The sequence below is a fragment of the Idiotropiscis lumnitzeri genome, chromosome 12 (genome assembly GCF_059441095.1).
Source record: "Idiotropiscis lumnitzeri isolate Australia: NSW breed Sydney's pygmy pipehorse chromosome 12, RoL_Ilum_1.0, whole genome shotgun sequence".
NCBI classification, from domain to species: Eukaryota; Metazoa; Chordata; class Actinopteri; order Syngnathiformes; family Syngnathidae; genus Idiotropiscis; species Idiotropiscis lumnitzeri.
In genome coordinates this window covers 12,425,293-12,440,551 of record NC_142402.1, presented here as the reverse complement: position 1 = coordinate 12,440,551, position 15,259 = coordinate 12,425,293, and the positions used below count along the sequence as shown (strand labels likewise).

The window sequence follows — 15,259 nt, the reverse complement described above, 5'->3', positions numbered from 1 at the left end:
CAATATATTCTTGGCACTTTTCGTAAAGGGGCCGTCAACACCCCCAAAATTCTTTGCAATAATATATTCTCTGTGCCTTCACTAGTCGAAGCATGGCATTCTGGTTAAAATTGCGTTTGTGGAATAAGTGTTAAACCACAAAATCCACCCATGTTTAACCATCTCAGGGGGCGGCCATTTTGTCACAACTTTTGCCTGAATATAACATCACAGTTGCTCAGTGCTCAGGTGACAACCAACCCATCACGGCTCACCTGTTTTCTGAAGCTGAGCCATGATTGGTCGTTAGCTAAGCCCAGAGCAACTGTGATGTCATATTCAGAGGACAGAAGTGACAAAATGGCCGCCACGTAGGTTGTCGATTTTACTGCTTTACTCATACTCCACGAACGCAATATTAATCACGATGCCACGTTTCGACTAGTGGGGCTGTCTGTTCATCTGTCTGTCTGTCTCTTTATTATGCTTTCCCGGCAAAAATGACAGGAACATCAACTTAAAAATGCATGCCATTCACTGCAAAAGAAAAACATAAGACAAAAAGCAAAACGACACCCCGTGGTTGTTTTTCTCCAAGTGGGTAATAATGACTGCAGCAGAAGAAGTCATTACGATCAGGCTAATGTGTGTCAGATGCTACCTGTCCAAAGCCGCAGCAGCAGGGGAGCGCCAGCCAAGACTTGTGCGCCTGCCCAGCATAATGAGAGAGAAATGGCCTGCCATCCCGGACAGCTGTGTGTGTGTGCGCGTGCATGTGTGTGTGCGCGCGCATGCTCAGCCGCTGCAGCATGCTCTCCTTGCCCGGTGAAGTGTTTCTTGGCGGTAGTTTTTGAGAAATACACACACGGCCTTGTCAGGGTTGCCGTGGGAATGCCTGCGGCATTGTGTCCGTCTTTGAGGGTGATGCCTTTAATCCTGAAACAAATCTCGACTTTGTGCTGTGTGTCTGCGGCCGTGTGCGAGTGAGCGTGCCCGTGTAGAAAACTCAATCTCACAGCCATTAAGTTACGGCTGGCTGTGCAGCAAAGACGTCCCGCTGCCACTCCCACATGGAAGAGTAGGCAGGATTAGCCGGATCCATACGAGCCCTAATCTGGGGACAAAAACCCACAATGGCCTCCCACTGAGACATGGAGACAGAAAGATTCAATTTGATCTGCCCTCCTCAATACATCAAGAGTGTCTTTTGGATTTAACATTACCACTGTTCACTCGACCATCGGTCAACGTAGATTCAGGGCCGTTATCCATTTGATCGATTCCTTTGAGCACAATTTGGAACAGATGCAGGCCCGATTTGTCACAGTCATTGCTAATGAAAATGATCTAACTTCAAATTAAGGCATGTTAAAAAAATAAAATTAAAAAGTAGCCCTATGCTTTGAGAGAGTTGAGATGAGAGAACAGGATCACGCTGTTCGTGTGCTTCAGTTTGGGTTAGCATGAGCACAGTGTCAGGTTTTAATGTTTGTGCCTGAACGATCTATGACTTGTGGTAGTTTTTTCCAAGTTGTGTGGGGAGAGACATTTATTTGTTTCGCAGCCAGTGACGTTTAAAAACACGGAGGTCTATTTTCGTAGACATCTGCACCATGCCGCTAATTCCGGCGGATCTCGATTTTCATATCAGCGTGAAGCTCGGCTGAGCATGTTTGCCAATTTGGCAGAATAGTCTCCGTAAAACTGGGCCGGCCGGCCGGCGTCTTGGAGATGGCGGAGTGCCGATTTGATGGCAGAAATTTCATCTAAACCACGGGTGTCCGACGCCGGTCCCTGAGGGTCCTGTCTGCCTCCTCCAACACACCTGATTCAAATGATCATCTGATCAGCAAGTTCTTCCGAAGGTGTGTTAAGAGTCAGTTTCCCCTGATAATATGGGTCTCTTCAGTATTAAACAATATTTACAACCAAACAAAAATATCATGTCCAGGGAACTCCAACTACTCTCGAGTCTTATGATACCTTAAACGGTGACTTAAGCAAGATGTCGTGAATTAAATAAAGCGATCTAACTGTCAAGCTAGGAGTTCTACCGGCACCTCTGCCGACCATGAACAAATCGTTTTAACAGTCAAATTCAGCATGCAATGCACCATCCGGAAAGGTGGCCTGGTCATGTGACATCACTTGCTCATTAATGTTGAGGAGCAGTAAGTTTCTGTGCCTGGAGCCAAACGGACTCCTCCCTCTCTCTCTTTCTGTCTCTTACTTAGCGGCATCTGCCTCATTAACCACCATCAGCATTTCATTTCGGGAGTGAGTCATGGGAGGGGAGAGGGGGTGTTTGTGTGTCTGCATTTGCCTGTGTGTGTGCAGCCAACTCTCATTAGGCTGGAATAACATTGGCATATTTGTCAGAATCCAGATTGTATGGTCCCTTCCTTTATGTTTCAAAAGCATCCTCCAATCAACTCCCCAGTGTGTGCGCGTGCAAGAATATGTGCATGGCATGGTATTAAGAGGACAGATGTGTGCTGATTGGACAAGTTTGCACAGTGAACTCAGCCCAATTTATCCCGACAAAAGCGCGATATCGCGTCAAGACAGCCCACAGCTTTTTCTTTCTCTTTTGATTGCAACATCGCTCTCCATCCGGTCTTTCTTTCCGCCTGTCCTCTCATTCACAAACAACCGTGAGCGAGCGTGGTTCGTCTAACGGTTTTAAACTCGGCTTTCTTCTAGTGGTTTATTTGCTCGTTATTGGCACAGAGTTTTGACGTTCAGAAGAAATGCATTATTCAGCCTGATGAGAGAGACAAACAGTTTTGTTTTAATATTATCCAAAAATAAAGCGGCCGTCTATTCCAACCACCGCTCAGTGATACAACCAAAATTAGGAAAAACCTCTCTTTTCGTGTCAATCACAACTGACTATTACTATCTTTAATAAATAACGTTCATTCGCAACATTATTAATACGCATCCCTGTCTATCATTGCTTTGGTAGGCTCCCTTCCTTTATTATGGCGCACCTGAGGAGAGGATGTGGTGGCACTTGTTTAGCTGTGAAGCCTGCCCTCTGCAGGAGGGCTGGAATGTTCCACCTCCCAACACGCCCCACCTTGCGACACCACTGTATGTCATATGGAGTTTTGAGAAGCTTTGTAAAGTTTGAGTTAACTTGTGTTGGTCCTCAGAGTTAAGGTGTCCTCAATATTGTGTCCGATGAGTGAATATCAAATCAGCGAAAACACCGAATGCAGTCAATATTGTACAATAATGTCCAGAGATGGATTTTGGCATTTATTGCAATGCAACATGGCAATCAATTCAGTTTTTCCTCAGCGCTCCTATTTTACAATATACAGTAGAAACTACATAAAAAAAAGAGGCCATAAATAAAATATTTCTTGTAGCTAACGAGAAAGAGTCAAGACTGACATGACATTCTAAGATAAATGTCTAAGTAATACGATTCAACCAAGAAAACTATAAAAACAAAAGTAAGACATTCAGTCCGTTAGTATATAACTAGTGACGACATATTTGTCCTGACTCCTCCAAATTTCACTTTGCATATCAAGAATGTTCAAAGACGTGCGACACTTGGACACAGGAGAGTCAACTATTTGTGAATTTACATTGTACACGCGCACACGCGCGCACACACGCACATGCACGCACACTCTTCAAGTCAAGCCCAAAGCAGCAAAAAAAAAAAAAAATCCCAAATAAAACTGGAAAGCCATTCTGCTTTCATGTCAGCTTTCACAAACCAGATAATAAAATAATGCAAAATAAAAGTGAAGACGAGGATGGGGCTTCAGTCTCAATCAGTGGCCACGTCCATATTGTGTTTTTAGAAAACTCCACAGGATGGAAGTTGACAAAAGTGCTGTTTTCTCACTTCTCATATACTTTCATTCCACTCCTTGTACTGATCCTCTGTCGAAAAGTTCCCCTAAAGTGCATGGGTGAGGTAAATGGAATTCAGGTATTCAGCCTGAGACTCAGACTGGAACCATTGTGTGGTGCATGTGCTGCATTTGAGACAATATTTCTTGCTGTACACTGGCAACGAGTATGTCCTGGTGCGATGGTGTGAGGATTCCCAATCTGTCCATCTCCCTGTGAGCACAGAGAGGAGAAATATCAATTAGGAAGTCTTTAAACCCCACAAAAAAATGCTTTTTTTTCCCCAATGTGCATTTTTTACAAAAACAGCAGTGCCGCACGCAGCAGGTGGAAAACAAAGAGTTTGGACCAACGCAGTCAGACAAGAACAAATTAATGTTGAAATAACTTCAAAAATTTCTCAATTAGTCCACGTACGTGTTTGGACTACTGGGGAAGCAAAGAACATACTATTGTAAACATGTTTTTGAGTAACACATAATCTAAACCAGGCATGGGCAATCTACGGCCAGGGGGCCACATGCGGCCCGTTAAACAATTTAATCCGGCCCGCCGAACTTGAAAAAGATTAAACGAATAAACCTTGTTAATGTTTTTTTTTTTTTTCTCGAACAACTGTGGTTTTTAAAAGACATATATATTGTTGTAATCCTTTCGTTCACTTTCATTTAAAATTACATGTCTTTTTTTTTTCTCCGATGAGGTGAGGTTACCAAAACGCTCCATCCATCTGCGCTTGGTCCGGCCTCTCTGTCAAATTTTAGAACCCATTGTGGCCCGCCAATCAAAAACTTTGCCCATCCCTGATCTAAACAAAATGAGCTGCCACTAGAACACGGAAATTAAACTTAATGGGATTTTTTTTTCTTTAAAAAGGATAACCCCTTAAAACTAGTAGTTTAATCATACAACCCACATCTATAGAATTACTTTAGTGGCATCTGTGAAACTAAAGTTGACAGTCAAGTTAAAAGTGCTGTTGAGTGTGTAAGCTGTCGTAACAGAATTAACACAAACATTGCACTCACTGGTGTGTGAGTGCCAGTAGGTTGTCAAGGCTGGAATATCCTCCAGCCATCAGTGTCTCCGTGTACCTCTCCAAACCAATGGATTGCAGCCACTCACACAGTGACCACTTGGACACACACACTTCTGGTAGGACTGACACACACACCTCCGGACACCCTGCTGACTCCAACACTGTAGGTCTGTGAGCACATAGAGAGCACACTGAAATTGGTGAGAAAAATCACAGTTGAATGGGGGTGACTGGTTATTAATTTGGCTTTGTTAAAAAATAGATGATATATTGTATGTATATATATATATTTTTTTATAAAGACTGTACCTTTCCCCTCCAGTTCTACGTAGAGTCCCAGGGTTGCGAATGAGCTTATCCAGCATGTTGAGGATCTGGCTGAAAGAGGGTCTCTCTGCTCGGTCTCGCTCCCAGCAGTCCAACATGAGCTGGTGTAGGACCACTGGACAGTCCATGGGAGCAGGAAGACGGTAGCCCTCCTCGATTGCTTTTATCACCTACCGGAAGGACACAGGTCGGTGGTTCATAGTTTTCGAAAACAACTTTGCATTGCTAAATTCAAACACACAGTTTCCCAATGGAACTTTGACATCTAGAGCCGTCAATGGCAGTGAATGAGTTAATAACTGCTTCGAAACACAAAGTACACTCACATGTATTCCCAAATGGCTGCAGTTTTGACATTTTAAACATCATGCATTCATCACATCATATGGCACCTCATAGAACATACTTTTAGGAATATTACTAACCGAAAATGAACATAGCCTACTGTGCAGTAGATTTAAATGAATTTTTTTTTTTGTGAGTTTTTTTAGGGCCTGTAATGCAAAATGCTTGAAAAAGGGAATTTCAAATTGCTTCGAATGAACAAAATGACCTTATAATTTGTAAAGGTTTGTTTACATTGATTTATGTTTCTGTGCCTGTAAGATGTCAGGACTCATTGGCCTCCCTTGGTATGAAAGCAAAAGCAACAAAATCTCTGCAAAGGTGCAAAGGTTAAACACACAACCTCTACTTTGTTTGCCTTCAGAAGTCCTCTCCTGAAATATCAGAGACGTGGAGCCTGTTTCATGTATTCTTCTACATCAAGGAGCCTCATTGAAGTTTGCATAATTGCTCGCTACAGGAATAAACGTTTGAACAGAAACCAGTTGCACACAAATCGTGTTTTGTCAAAGCAGTCTTGGAGAGAGCGCTACTGGGAACTTGACTCACAAAACGTGACCGTCTGCATGTGGCTTTTGCATTTGCCACATGTACTAATTGATATGTAGTTTAATGCCTTTGTGATGAAGTGCCAATTCCATGACTGAAGTTACAAGTGATTGAAATTTTGATTTTAGAAAACATAGACGTCTCCTCCGTGCATTGACTGAGTGGTAAGATCTTCAAAATTTGGATTACAACACATCGTGAATGCTCAACCTGAGCATCATGATCAAATGATTCAGAGTTTGTGAATCTTTCCTTTGTTCGTGGCTTGACCACCTGGGGCAGAATAATAGTCTTAAAAACACAAACAGAAAGTTTTCACAACTACTCTCAGTGACTCACGAAACTGCGATGATATTCATAATTTTTTACAGACAATTAAGAATATACCCCTGTAAGTATTGTTATATTGCGTCTCTACGTGTGTCGCTGTACCGATTGTGTTCAGATATCCTTTGCTTAACTATTGCTGCTATTTGTTAGCCAATCTATGGCATTTTCATTGTGTGTTAGCATTAAGCTAAAGCTACACGTTCGCTTAAAATTAACGTGTGCTTATAAACAAAACAACAGAACAATATGAATTACTCTTTCATGGAGGAAATCCATAATTTGTGCATCATGAAATAATAACTGCTTCAAAAGTCCTTTGATGCTGCACCGATTGTCTAATTGTGGATAACAAAGAAGTCTTTGATGTGACAATTTACTTATGGTGCCAAAAATAGACCTACTGTATGAGTCTATTTCGGTCCCTGAGGTACAATCTACACACTAATTTCGTCTTATCAAGGGTGGATAAGCACAAACCCAGAACATTAGAGGGTACCACTCCAGGAAACAAGACAGAATGCCGCCATGTACTACAATGGTTTACTTGTTTAACCATTTATACTCGTTCTTCTGATAGTAAGATGACTTGTAGGTCACAGATGATAAAAATACTCACATCCTGGTTGTTCATGTCCCAATAGGGCCTCTCGCCGTATGCAATGACCTCCCACATGACGATGCCGTAACTCCACACGTCACTGGCTGTGGTGAACTTCCTGTAGGCGATGGCTTCCGGAGCCGTCCACCTGATGGGGATCTTCCCGCCAGGGGAAAGATAAGTGCCAAGGGCTTCCTGAAATAAGAAAAGTCAGATATGTTCACTGAAATGTGATTCTAAATATTATTGATTTATTTTATTTTTTTTTTTAAATTGATACCAATCAGTCTATCCCCACATCTCCACATTTTATGCATAATTAACCAATTGAAGGTTTTGAACATAGCTTGAGAACAAATCTGTTAACTCAGCTCAACTTTATTTGTTTATAGAGTACTTTAAAAACCACCGCAGCTGCATACAAAGTGCAACGTGAAGTAAAAATCAGACATATAAATACAAAGATAAAGATAAAATAAAAAATAAATGGAATAAAAACAGTAAACACAATAAAACATTAAAAACAATGCCAAGTCTCATGCTGAGTCCAAAGCCAAAGAATAAAAATGTGTGTGTGTGTTCAGATGACTTTTGAAGATGGAGCCTCTGCTTAGTCGTCAGTACCTCCAGTAGCATCTGGTCGGCTGACAGGAGGCACGGCGCAGTTGCGGAGAGGTGGAGAAGCTCAGAGTGGTAAGGTGGGGCAATATAATTAAAAAAATAAGAGATATAAAAAAAATCTCAAAGATTCTAAACTTCAACTCTAAAGGGAGCCAGTGAAGGGAGCCCACAATTGGAGTGGTGTGCTCCCTCCTACGAGTTCCAATTTAACGGCAATCAGCAGCATTTTGGACCAACTGGAGACATTTGATGGAGGAGAACTTAATTAGTCCATTTTATAATTGATAAGAGAATTTAGGCCAATGTCGAAGGCAATATATTCTGTTGGAGATTTTTGCAGTATTAGGCACTAAGATCCGAATAGCATAGTTGACCCCTGGCCTCATTTGTCCATTTGCAAGATCCTTAGTCCCCCTCAATGAACCAGGAAATAGCCATAACCGGTAAACAAGACAAAAATAGCACTGCACATTTTGTCGCTATTGTTTGGGCTTGGCAGGTACAAACCAGAAAATAGCTGTATGTATGTTCTTACCCTTGTCGTGTACGCAGCCTCCGGGTCATCCTCCAGAACCCGACTGAGGCCAAAGTCGGATACTTTACACACAAGATTGCTGTTGACCAGAATGTTTCGCGCAGCGAGATCTCGGTGAACGTAGCTCATGTCTGCCAGGTACTTCATGCCTGAGGCGATGCCACGGAGCATGCCGACCAGCTGGATCACCGTGAACTGGCCGTCGTGTTTCTGAGAGGCGACAAGAGCCAATCAAACGACATGATCTACTCAGCAACTTCAAATTCTCACGTGGTCTAACAAAAAAGGGATGAAATAATGAGAGTAAAATGTACCCGAAGAAAAGCATCCAGGGATCCATTTTCCATGTATTCCGTAATGATCATTAGTGGTTTGCCTAAACACAAAAGACGTCAGTGGTTTCATTTGTTTCACGACATTTATTACCAACAGTCTGTAGGATCTCTCACCCAGTACAGTATGTGCACGTTGTCAGATTTTATTTTTTTCCCAATCAGATTTGATTGTGTATGTGTGGCCATGACAATGTAATCTACCCCGGGCCTTCAGAATCAGCAGTGCTGGTCCATTTATCTCAAACTTTATGAGCAGAGGGACAATTTCTTTTAACCAGTCAGATTACAAATTCCTTCTCTGATTTTTTGGTTTGAGTAAAGCCCCTTACAGCCAAGTTTGACGATCAGCCAAGTCTGCACCCATCAAAATTCAACATGTTAAGTATGATGTATTGAATTAATTATTTATATTTTGGTCATGTATTAGATAACTATTCTGAACTGCTTTGGATGATGCGCATGAGGCAATATGGCTGCCACTGTTCATCCACATCAACTCACATCTGGTGACAACTCCCTCCAGCCTGATGATGTTAGGGTGGTCAAACTGGCCCATGATCGACGCCTCCGACAGGAAGTCTCGCCTTTGTTTGTCCGAGTATCCCGCCTTCAGACTTTTAATGGCCACGTACACCTCTCGCTTTCCGTGCGCACGCAAGCGCCCGCTGCACACCTCGCCAAACTCTCCTACGCGGCAAACAGCAAGGTCACTGCCGAGTAAGCACGTGGGTGTAGGTATAGGATGATGTGTGTGCGTGCGGTATTGGCGGGCTCACCCATGCCGATGACTCGCTCGATGTGAATGCAGCTCACGTCAATCTCCTTGGCGAACTCGTGGATGGCCTGATCTGGGTCCTCGTAGGTGAACGGATCCACGTAGATCTTGACGCCTAACGTGGAGGTGAGGAAACAACAGAAAGGGTTCGGTTGGCGTAGAGGCGGGAAAATGTCCAGAAATGTTGTGGTAAATTTCCATAGAAATGTAAAATGGGGAATTTTGGAAATAGTCCAATTCGGAAAGTTTCCATGGGAATGAAGGACATTTAGGGGATTCTTTGGGGGGAATTGAGGGAAAGGTATCATGTTCAATCTTAAAATAAACATTTTGTTGCGACATAAGTAGATCATACAAAATAAATAGCTCTCTTTGCAGACATGCAAGAGATTATTACAGAACATGAATTGCCTCTTTTTTCCACTTCACTCGAGCGATAGTTGAAATGGCATGTAACACAAAGCAAAAAAAAAAAAAAAATCAACTAATAGGTTGTAACAAAAAAAATACAATTAGATTTGAGCCACCACCCATAAGTCACAGTAGCACTGTATGTCCAAGTCAAAAGGTAAGCAGAGCTGCCTTGAGTTATTTTGGATGCACCCATTATCGTAGGCAATTGATAATCAGCACATAAATGTACATCTCAATGAAATGAAAACGATGCAGAAAAGAGTGTCTGGATTAAATTTCCCCTCATGGGGTCAACACTTCATCATTTGTGAATGCAGTACAAGCAGCAGACATGACACTGAACAAAAAAAATTCAGACTGACTAGTAAATCAAAGTACCTCTGTACTTGCATGAAATCTGTTTGTATTAGTCAGCATTATGCAAGAATATAACATTCCCAAATATATTCGAGCCTCCCATTGAGAGCCGACCTTGAATTGGATTTAGTCTTTGCAATTTACCATTTATTAACATTAATTTCTGTTCATTCCCATGGAATATTTCCAACTTTGAATTTTGCAACCCTAGAAAGAATGCAGAGGAGGATGAGAGTTGGTCGTTGTGCAACAGCTACAAATTATGTCAATATCTTGGTGGGATGAGAGTTTAAAGTGGTAGACAACATCCATCTATTCGCATTGGCATGTGAAATCTACCTGGATTAAGATGTTTCTCCTCCTCTGAGTCTTGCTTGGTTTTACTGTACTTGTTCCTCCTGGTCACAAATAATACAAGAATTAGCACATATATACTTCTTCCATGTTTTCATTAATATATTTTCTTTTTTTTTTTTTACCTTGGGAAACTGATGACAATGAGAAGCAGGAAGGACAGCGCATGTGCACATGAAAGTGTTTGGGTAACAGGGGGGAGGAGGAGATTGTGGTGGGGGGTGGGCTACATCAGGTAGTATGAGATAAAAGGTGTTTTCCACTAAACAAAGAAAGTATCCCCCCCCAAAAAAACCTTTGTGGATGAACAGGAACAGGTGTGTTTAATGTGCATCTGTGCGCACCTGCTACGGCTTTGTGTGTGTGCGTGTGTGTGTGTACGTGTATAAGAGAGAGAGTGGGAGCTGACAAACACACACAGGAACACAGAAGAGGAGACAGTGATGACAAGTCAGGGACAAAGGGATTATCACTGTCTCCACTCTAATCTCCTTTAAAATGCTGCAGGTAACACACACACCTTATTTAGGCGCACAATAGCGGCGGTAGCGTGGGCGTCGCTCTTAATGATAGTGGTGGTGTTTAAGGCAAATGCATTATGCATTAAGAATACACTCAATGGGCACTTCATTGGGCACACCTGCACCATCTAATGGGGACCAATAATAGCATTGAATCAGAAATCTGGCCTTTAGAAATCAAAATAATAAGAATACGGCATACATTTTTAAAATTATAATTCATACATAATTTGGATGGATTTAAAGGGGGGGGGTGGGACGGTTGGTTCTTCAATCGGGCTTGATACACTTTTTGTGGTAAAATGCTCCGATAAAAGCGATTGTTCTTTGCAGGGGCAAAAAAGCTACACACAGAGAGACATACAGACAAGACAGATGCACTTTTCCAGTAGTCTCCACAATGAAAACAACAGAAAGCAAAGTGGAACAGCACTGCATCTTAACAGGATTCATTTAGAATATTATTCCCCTCTCATGGAGGCTCAATAAGGGAAACAATTGACAAATGCCTCTCGGCATCATGCAGTGCAGTTCTACACAACTGCAAAGTAGAATATTTTGAACACAATTAAAATGACTTTAGCGGCATCAATCAAAACAACATGTTTATCTTGCAGCGCTCGGAATTGCTTGTTTATATACACTATTGTGGGCAGTGAGTACATCAATTATATGAAGTTAGCAAACGCGAATGTGCAGCTTGCTGTATGGTGCGCGTGTGTTTACCTGCGACTAATGATGAAAACAGCTGCAGATATAAGCAGCAGAATTCCAACCCCGCTCACGGACAGCAACAAGAAGGCAGAGTTGACGCCTTCTCCAATCAGAGGGAAGGGATCTAACAAGAAACCACACCATTCCTTTTTAACGCCAGATTTCTCACTCCAAATATAAACGCGAATCACCAAAACAGGCAATCATCGTTATTTGTTTACCTGAATTGGTGGCAAATTCAAAAGGGGTGCTGAACTCTCCATATCCGGCGGCAGTGCGAGCGCGCACGTGAAACACGTAGACAGTGAGCGGGGTGAGTCCCGTGACTTCCACGCTCCGAGAGAAGGTCCTCATTATGCGGTAGGACCTCTCCCTCTGATCCTGATTAGATTGGACAAAGAGGCCCTCCTCTGAATGCCTGACAACAAGCCCATCCAACGAAATATTGGCATTCCAGGCAATTGGCTGGACTGCATTAACCTGCCGGACGCTCACCTTCTCGTAGAACTTGACCTCATATTCCAGAATGACCCCGTTGGGTTGACCGGGCTGTTGCCATGACAATGACAAAGTATGCCTCGTGACATCAGTTACTTGAATGGACGACACCCGAGAGGGAGCTGAAAGATACAGCAAGATCTAAATGATAACGCTTTCTTCTCTAAATGATAACGGATTTTTTTTGCTGCATCTCTCTCAACTGCATACGTGTACCTAATATTATGAACTGCGCAATTATATATAAGTAATGTATGGCGAGCCGTTCTCCACAATCCCATTGACCCAGAACTCAAGAGAACTAACCTAAATCTTATTCTGTCCTATTCCAGGGGGGCAAAACACCTTGCTCACGCTATAGCTCCCCATCGCTCCATTTTCCAAGGCTTTCCTTTTGCTGTGTGTCATGACAGTGGAGCCATATGGTTGTGCAGGTTGGGCTTGACACATCCCAGGCACACGCTCGTGTTGCGCACTCCCAGCTAACTTATTTCCCCGGGGCACCTCAAACGGAGCAGGTGTGCCACTTTTCAAAATGCCAACGCTAAGTCTTAAAGCCAAGGCAGTTGAGACGTTGAGCAGAAACATGGAGGGCATGTGCGGGATACGCCACAGAGTCTCAGCCGACACCCTCTCAACTATAATGAAACACACCATAAAAACTGCAGGACTTGTTTTGAAATGGTTAACAAGGAAGAGGTCATTCTTTGATACATTTATGGTTTCCTGTTACTATTTAGATTGGTGTGTTGCATTTTTGTGTGCACAGTATTCACTATTTATATTTAAGTCAGTGATGTGCATTTCCCAGAATGTTTGAGAAGACCCCTATAATTAATACAGCCATTGTTTAGTGGAGGAGGACAGCGTAATAACTGGGGCAACAATGACAGTGAGATTATGGTACGGCAATTCTCGTGAAGAAAACCCAATCGACACAATGAATGCATCGTATTGCTTTCCACATTAGAGTTGTTGCTGCTAAAAAAAAATATTTTTCAAAATTCAAAACACTCTGACAATCACAATATAGCGTGCTTTTTATCTCATTCATTATACATACATATACATTTTCAAAAACGTAGTCCCCGCCTCCCGAAGACGTATTTATACGTCTTTTTTTGCATTAGAGCTCAGTTTTTTTTTATGGCATTAAAACACAATATTCTGTTGGCCATGCAAAATCAGCCAAAGTCTAGAAAAACGCTGGAATTGAGGGGTTTCCTCTAGTGAAAAACTTTGGGATTAAATGAGAAAATAATCATTTTAGAGTTGCTCTACCCTGCAGAATTGATTACTTATACTTATACCTTTACCTTGAAAGAATGTTTCTACTGGTACATAAAAATCATAGTTTGGCCAAATATCATTTTATAAATCATGAAGTAGGCTAAAAAAGTCACTATACAATTTTTTTTCCATGTTTATTTGGGGTGACATTCGTAAGGTAAGTATTTGACAGTTTAGAATTTACAGTTTTTGTCAGAACATTTCCTCATTTCCTCATGCCCATGGCTCATCATTGGAGCAGGGTTGCAAAATTGCAGTTCAGTGCCAGTTTGAGAAACTTTATGGCCACCTCGCTGCTCCAATAAGCAGTACGGCAAGTTTCTTGAAAACGGATCTGTTCTTGATAAAACTTGCAACAAGTGGCCGCCTACAACCACCAATGACAAATAATAATTATAGTATGTCCAAGAGCATCACAAAGCTCACATATTAATGGAAAACCAAAAATTCTTACCAGCTTGATTGGTGGTCACGGAGACAGACACACTCTGGGTGGCACCGGCAGCCCCACCCTGTGAGACCCCGTTACGTGCCTGCACGATGAAAGTATAGTGAGTGTGGGCTCTGAGCTCGCTCACCACCACTCGGGTGCCGCTCAGGCCAGTCCGGTCTGGAGAGAAAAGCACGTCTGAGCTGCAGGGCTGGCACAGCTGAGAGCCTGAGGCCACTCTGGTGGAATCTCTCTGATAGACGCCTCTCCCCATCTGGATTTCAGGTCCCACAATCCCCTGGTCTGACTGCATCCCTTGGCCGCCGTGCTGAGCGTCAGGTTGGGAACCACTTTGATTCCTGGGGATGGTTGTATCACCCGTCTGAGTATAGGCCCCGGTTTGACAAACGAGACACTCCAGGCTGTAGCTGATGTCGCTTCGACCTCCCAGCCGGCGAGGAGGGCTCCACTCCAGAACTACTGAGGTCTCGTTCACGACTGAAATCAGCTGCTGTGGTGCTGACGGAGGCTCTGAGGAAGGAGGGAAAGGATGCAATGAGCTTTACATGAAAGTCAAATGCTCCTGAGGTTGTAAAATTCCAAGTTTCAAAAGGCCTGTAAATCAGCAATTATCCATGATGACACTCAAGACATCAGTGTGTCTCACAGAATCAACCTTGAGTCAAGGAGCACTTTTTTTTCTCAAAATCCCATAATTAAAGAATAACATAAGAGAAAAAGGATACACACGACGACTTTCAGTGTCATCATATGTATTGTCACTTATTGTTAAGGTCAACTGTCTTATTCGTGCTATTTTTTACTTTCAAAAGTGTTAAATTCATCACATACTAACTTGACAGTTAAGAAATGACGGTGACACAAAGCACCTTCACAGTTTCTTTCTTTAGTATTTGTTTACATCAGTGGATGTTGGCTAAAGGAGAGGAGGAGTGTTCTCTAAAATTATGGCAGAACATTAAAGTTCATACTATTTGGATGTTGTTGTTTTTTCTGGATGGGCTACAGTTGCCATTTTTTTCCCATGCCAAGATGACCACAGGCTCCTTACAGTCATAATTAAGTTTTTCGAGTGAGGTATCCAACACAAGACATCACTGAGAGGCTGGATAAGCAGACGGGGAGAAAGAGAACATTTATTCACTGCCGAGTCGGAGCTGCCTAACAGGATGTGGATGGTTGTTTAGTCATAAGTAATCGGATCACGAAACAAAAGTGCCATTTAGACAAGTGCGTGTCTGCCTGCGTTTGGTTAGGCTGTGGAGGAAGGGATGCATGGGGTTTACAAGAAACGTGTTGTCTGTGTTTTGGACTGAAAGCCATTGTCTCGACATGTTTTCCATTATTCCAA

General features: G+C 42.5%; 1 protein-coding gene across 1 annotated transcript in view; it reads right to left on the bottom strand.

The window, feature by feature from the left end:
• Positions 1-3,230: 3,230 nt before the first annotated feature.
• The window catches only part of LOC148325948 (ephrin type-A receptor 4-A-like), a 31,588-nt gene continuing 19,559 nt past the window's right edge, over positions 3,231-15,259 (bottom strand). Inside the window, exons 7-19 of the mRNA XM_088310404.1 lie at positions 13,912-14,418; positions 12,165-12,289; positions 11,891-12,050; positions 11,682-11,793; positions 10,420-10,478; positions 9,311-9,424; positions 9,036-9,221; positions 8,514-8,575; positions 8,200-8,409; positions 7,062-7,238; positions 5,204-5,391; positions 4,884-5,063; positions 3,231-4,068 (exon numbers count right to left, since the gene is read on the bottom strand). Of these exons, the coding sequence (XP_088166530.1) occupies positions 3,951-4,068; positions 4,884-5,063; positions 5,204-5,391; positions 7,062-7,238; positions 8,200-8,409; positions 8,514-8,575; positions 9,036-9,221; positions 9,311-9,424; positions 10,420-10,478; positions 11,682-11,793; positions 11,891-12,050; positions 12,165-12,289; positions 13,912-14,418 (2,198 nt within the window). The 3' untranslated portion in view covers positions 3,231-3,950. The remainder of the gene's footprint in view (positions 4,069-4,883; positions 5,064-5,203; positions 5,392-7,061; positions 7,239-8,199; positions 8,410-8,513; positions 8,576-9,035; positions 9,222-9,310; positions 9,425-10,419; positions 10,479-11,681; positions 11,794-11,890; positions 12,051-12,164; positions 12,290-13,911; positions 14,419-15,259) is intronic.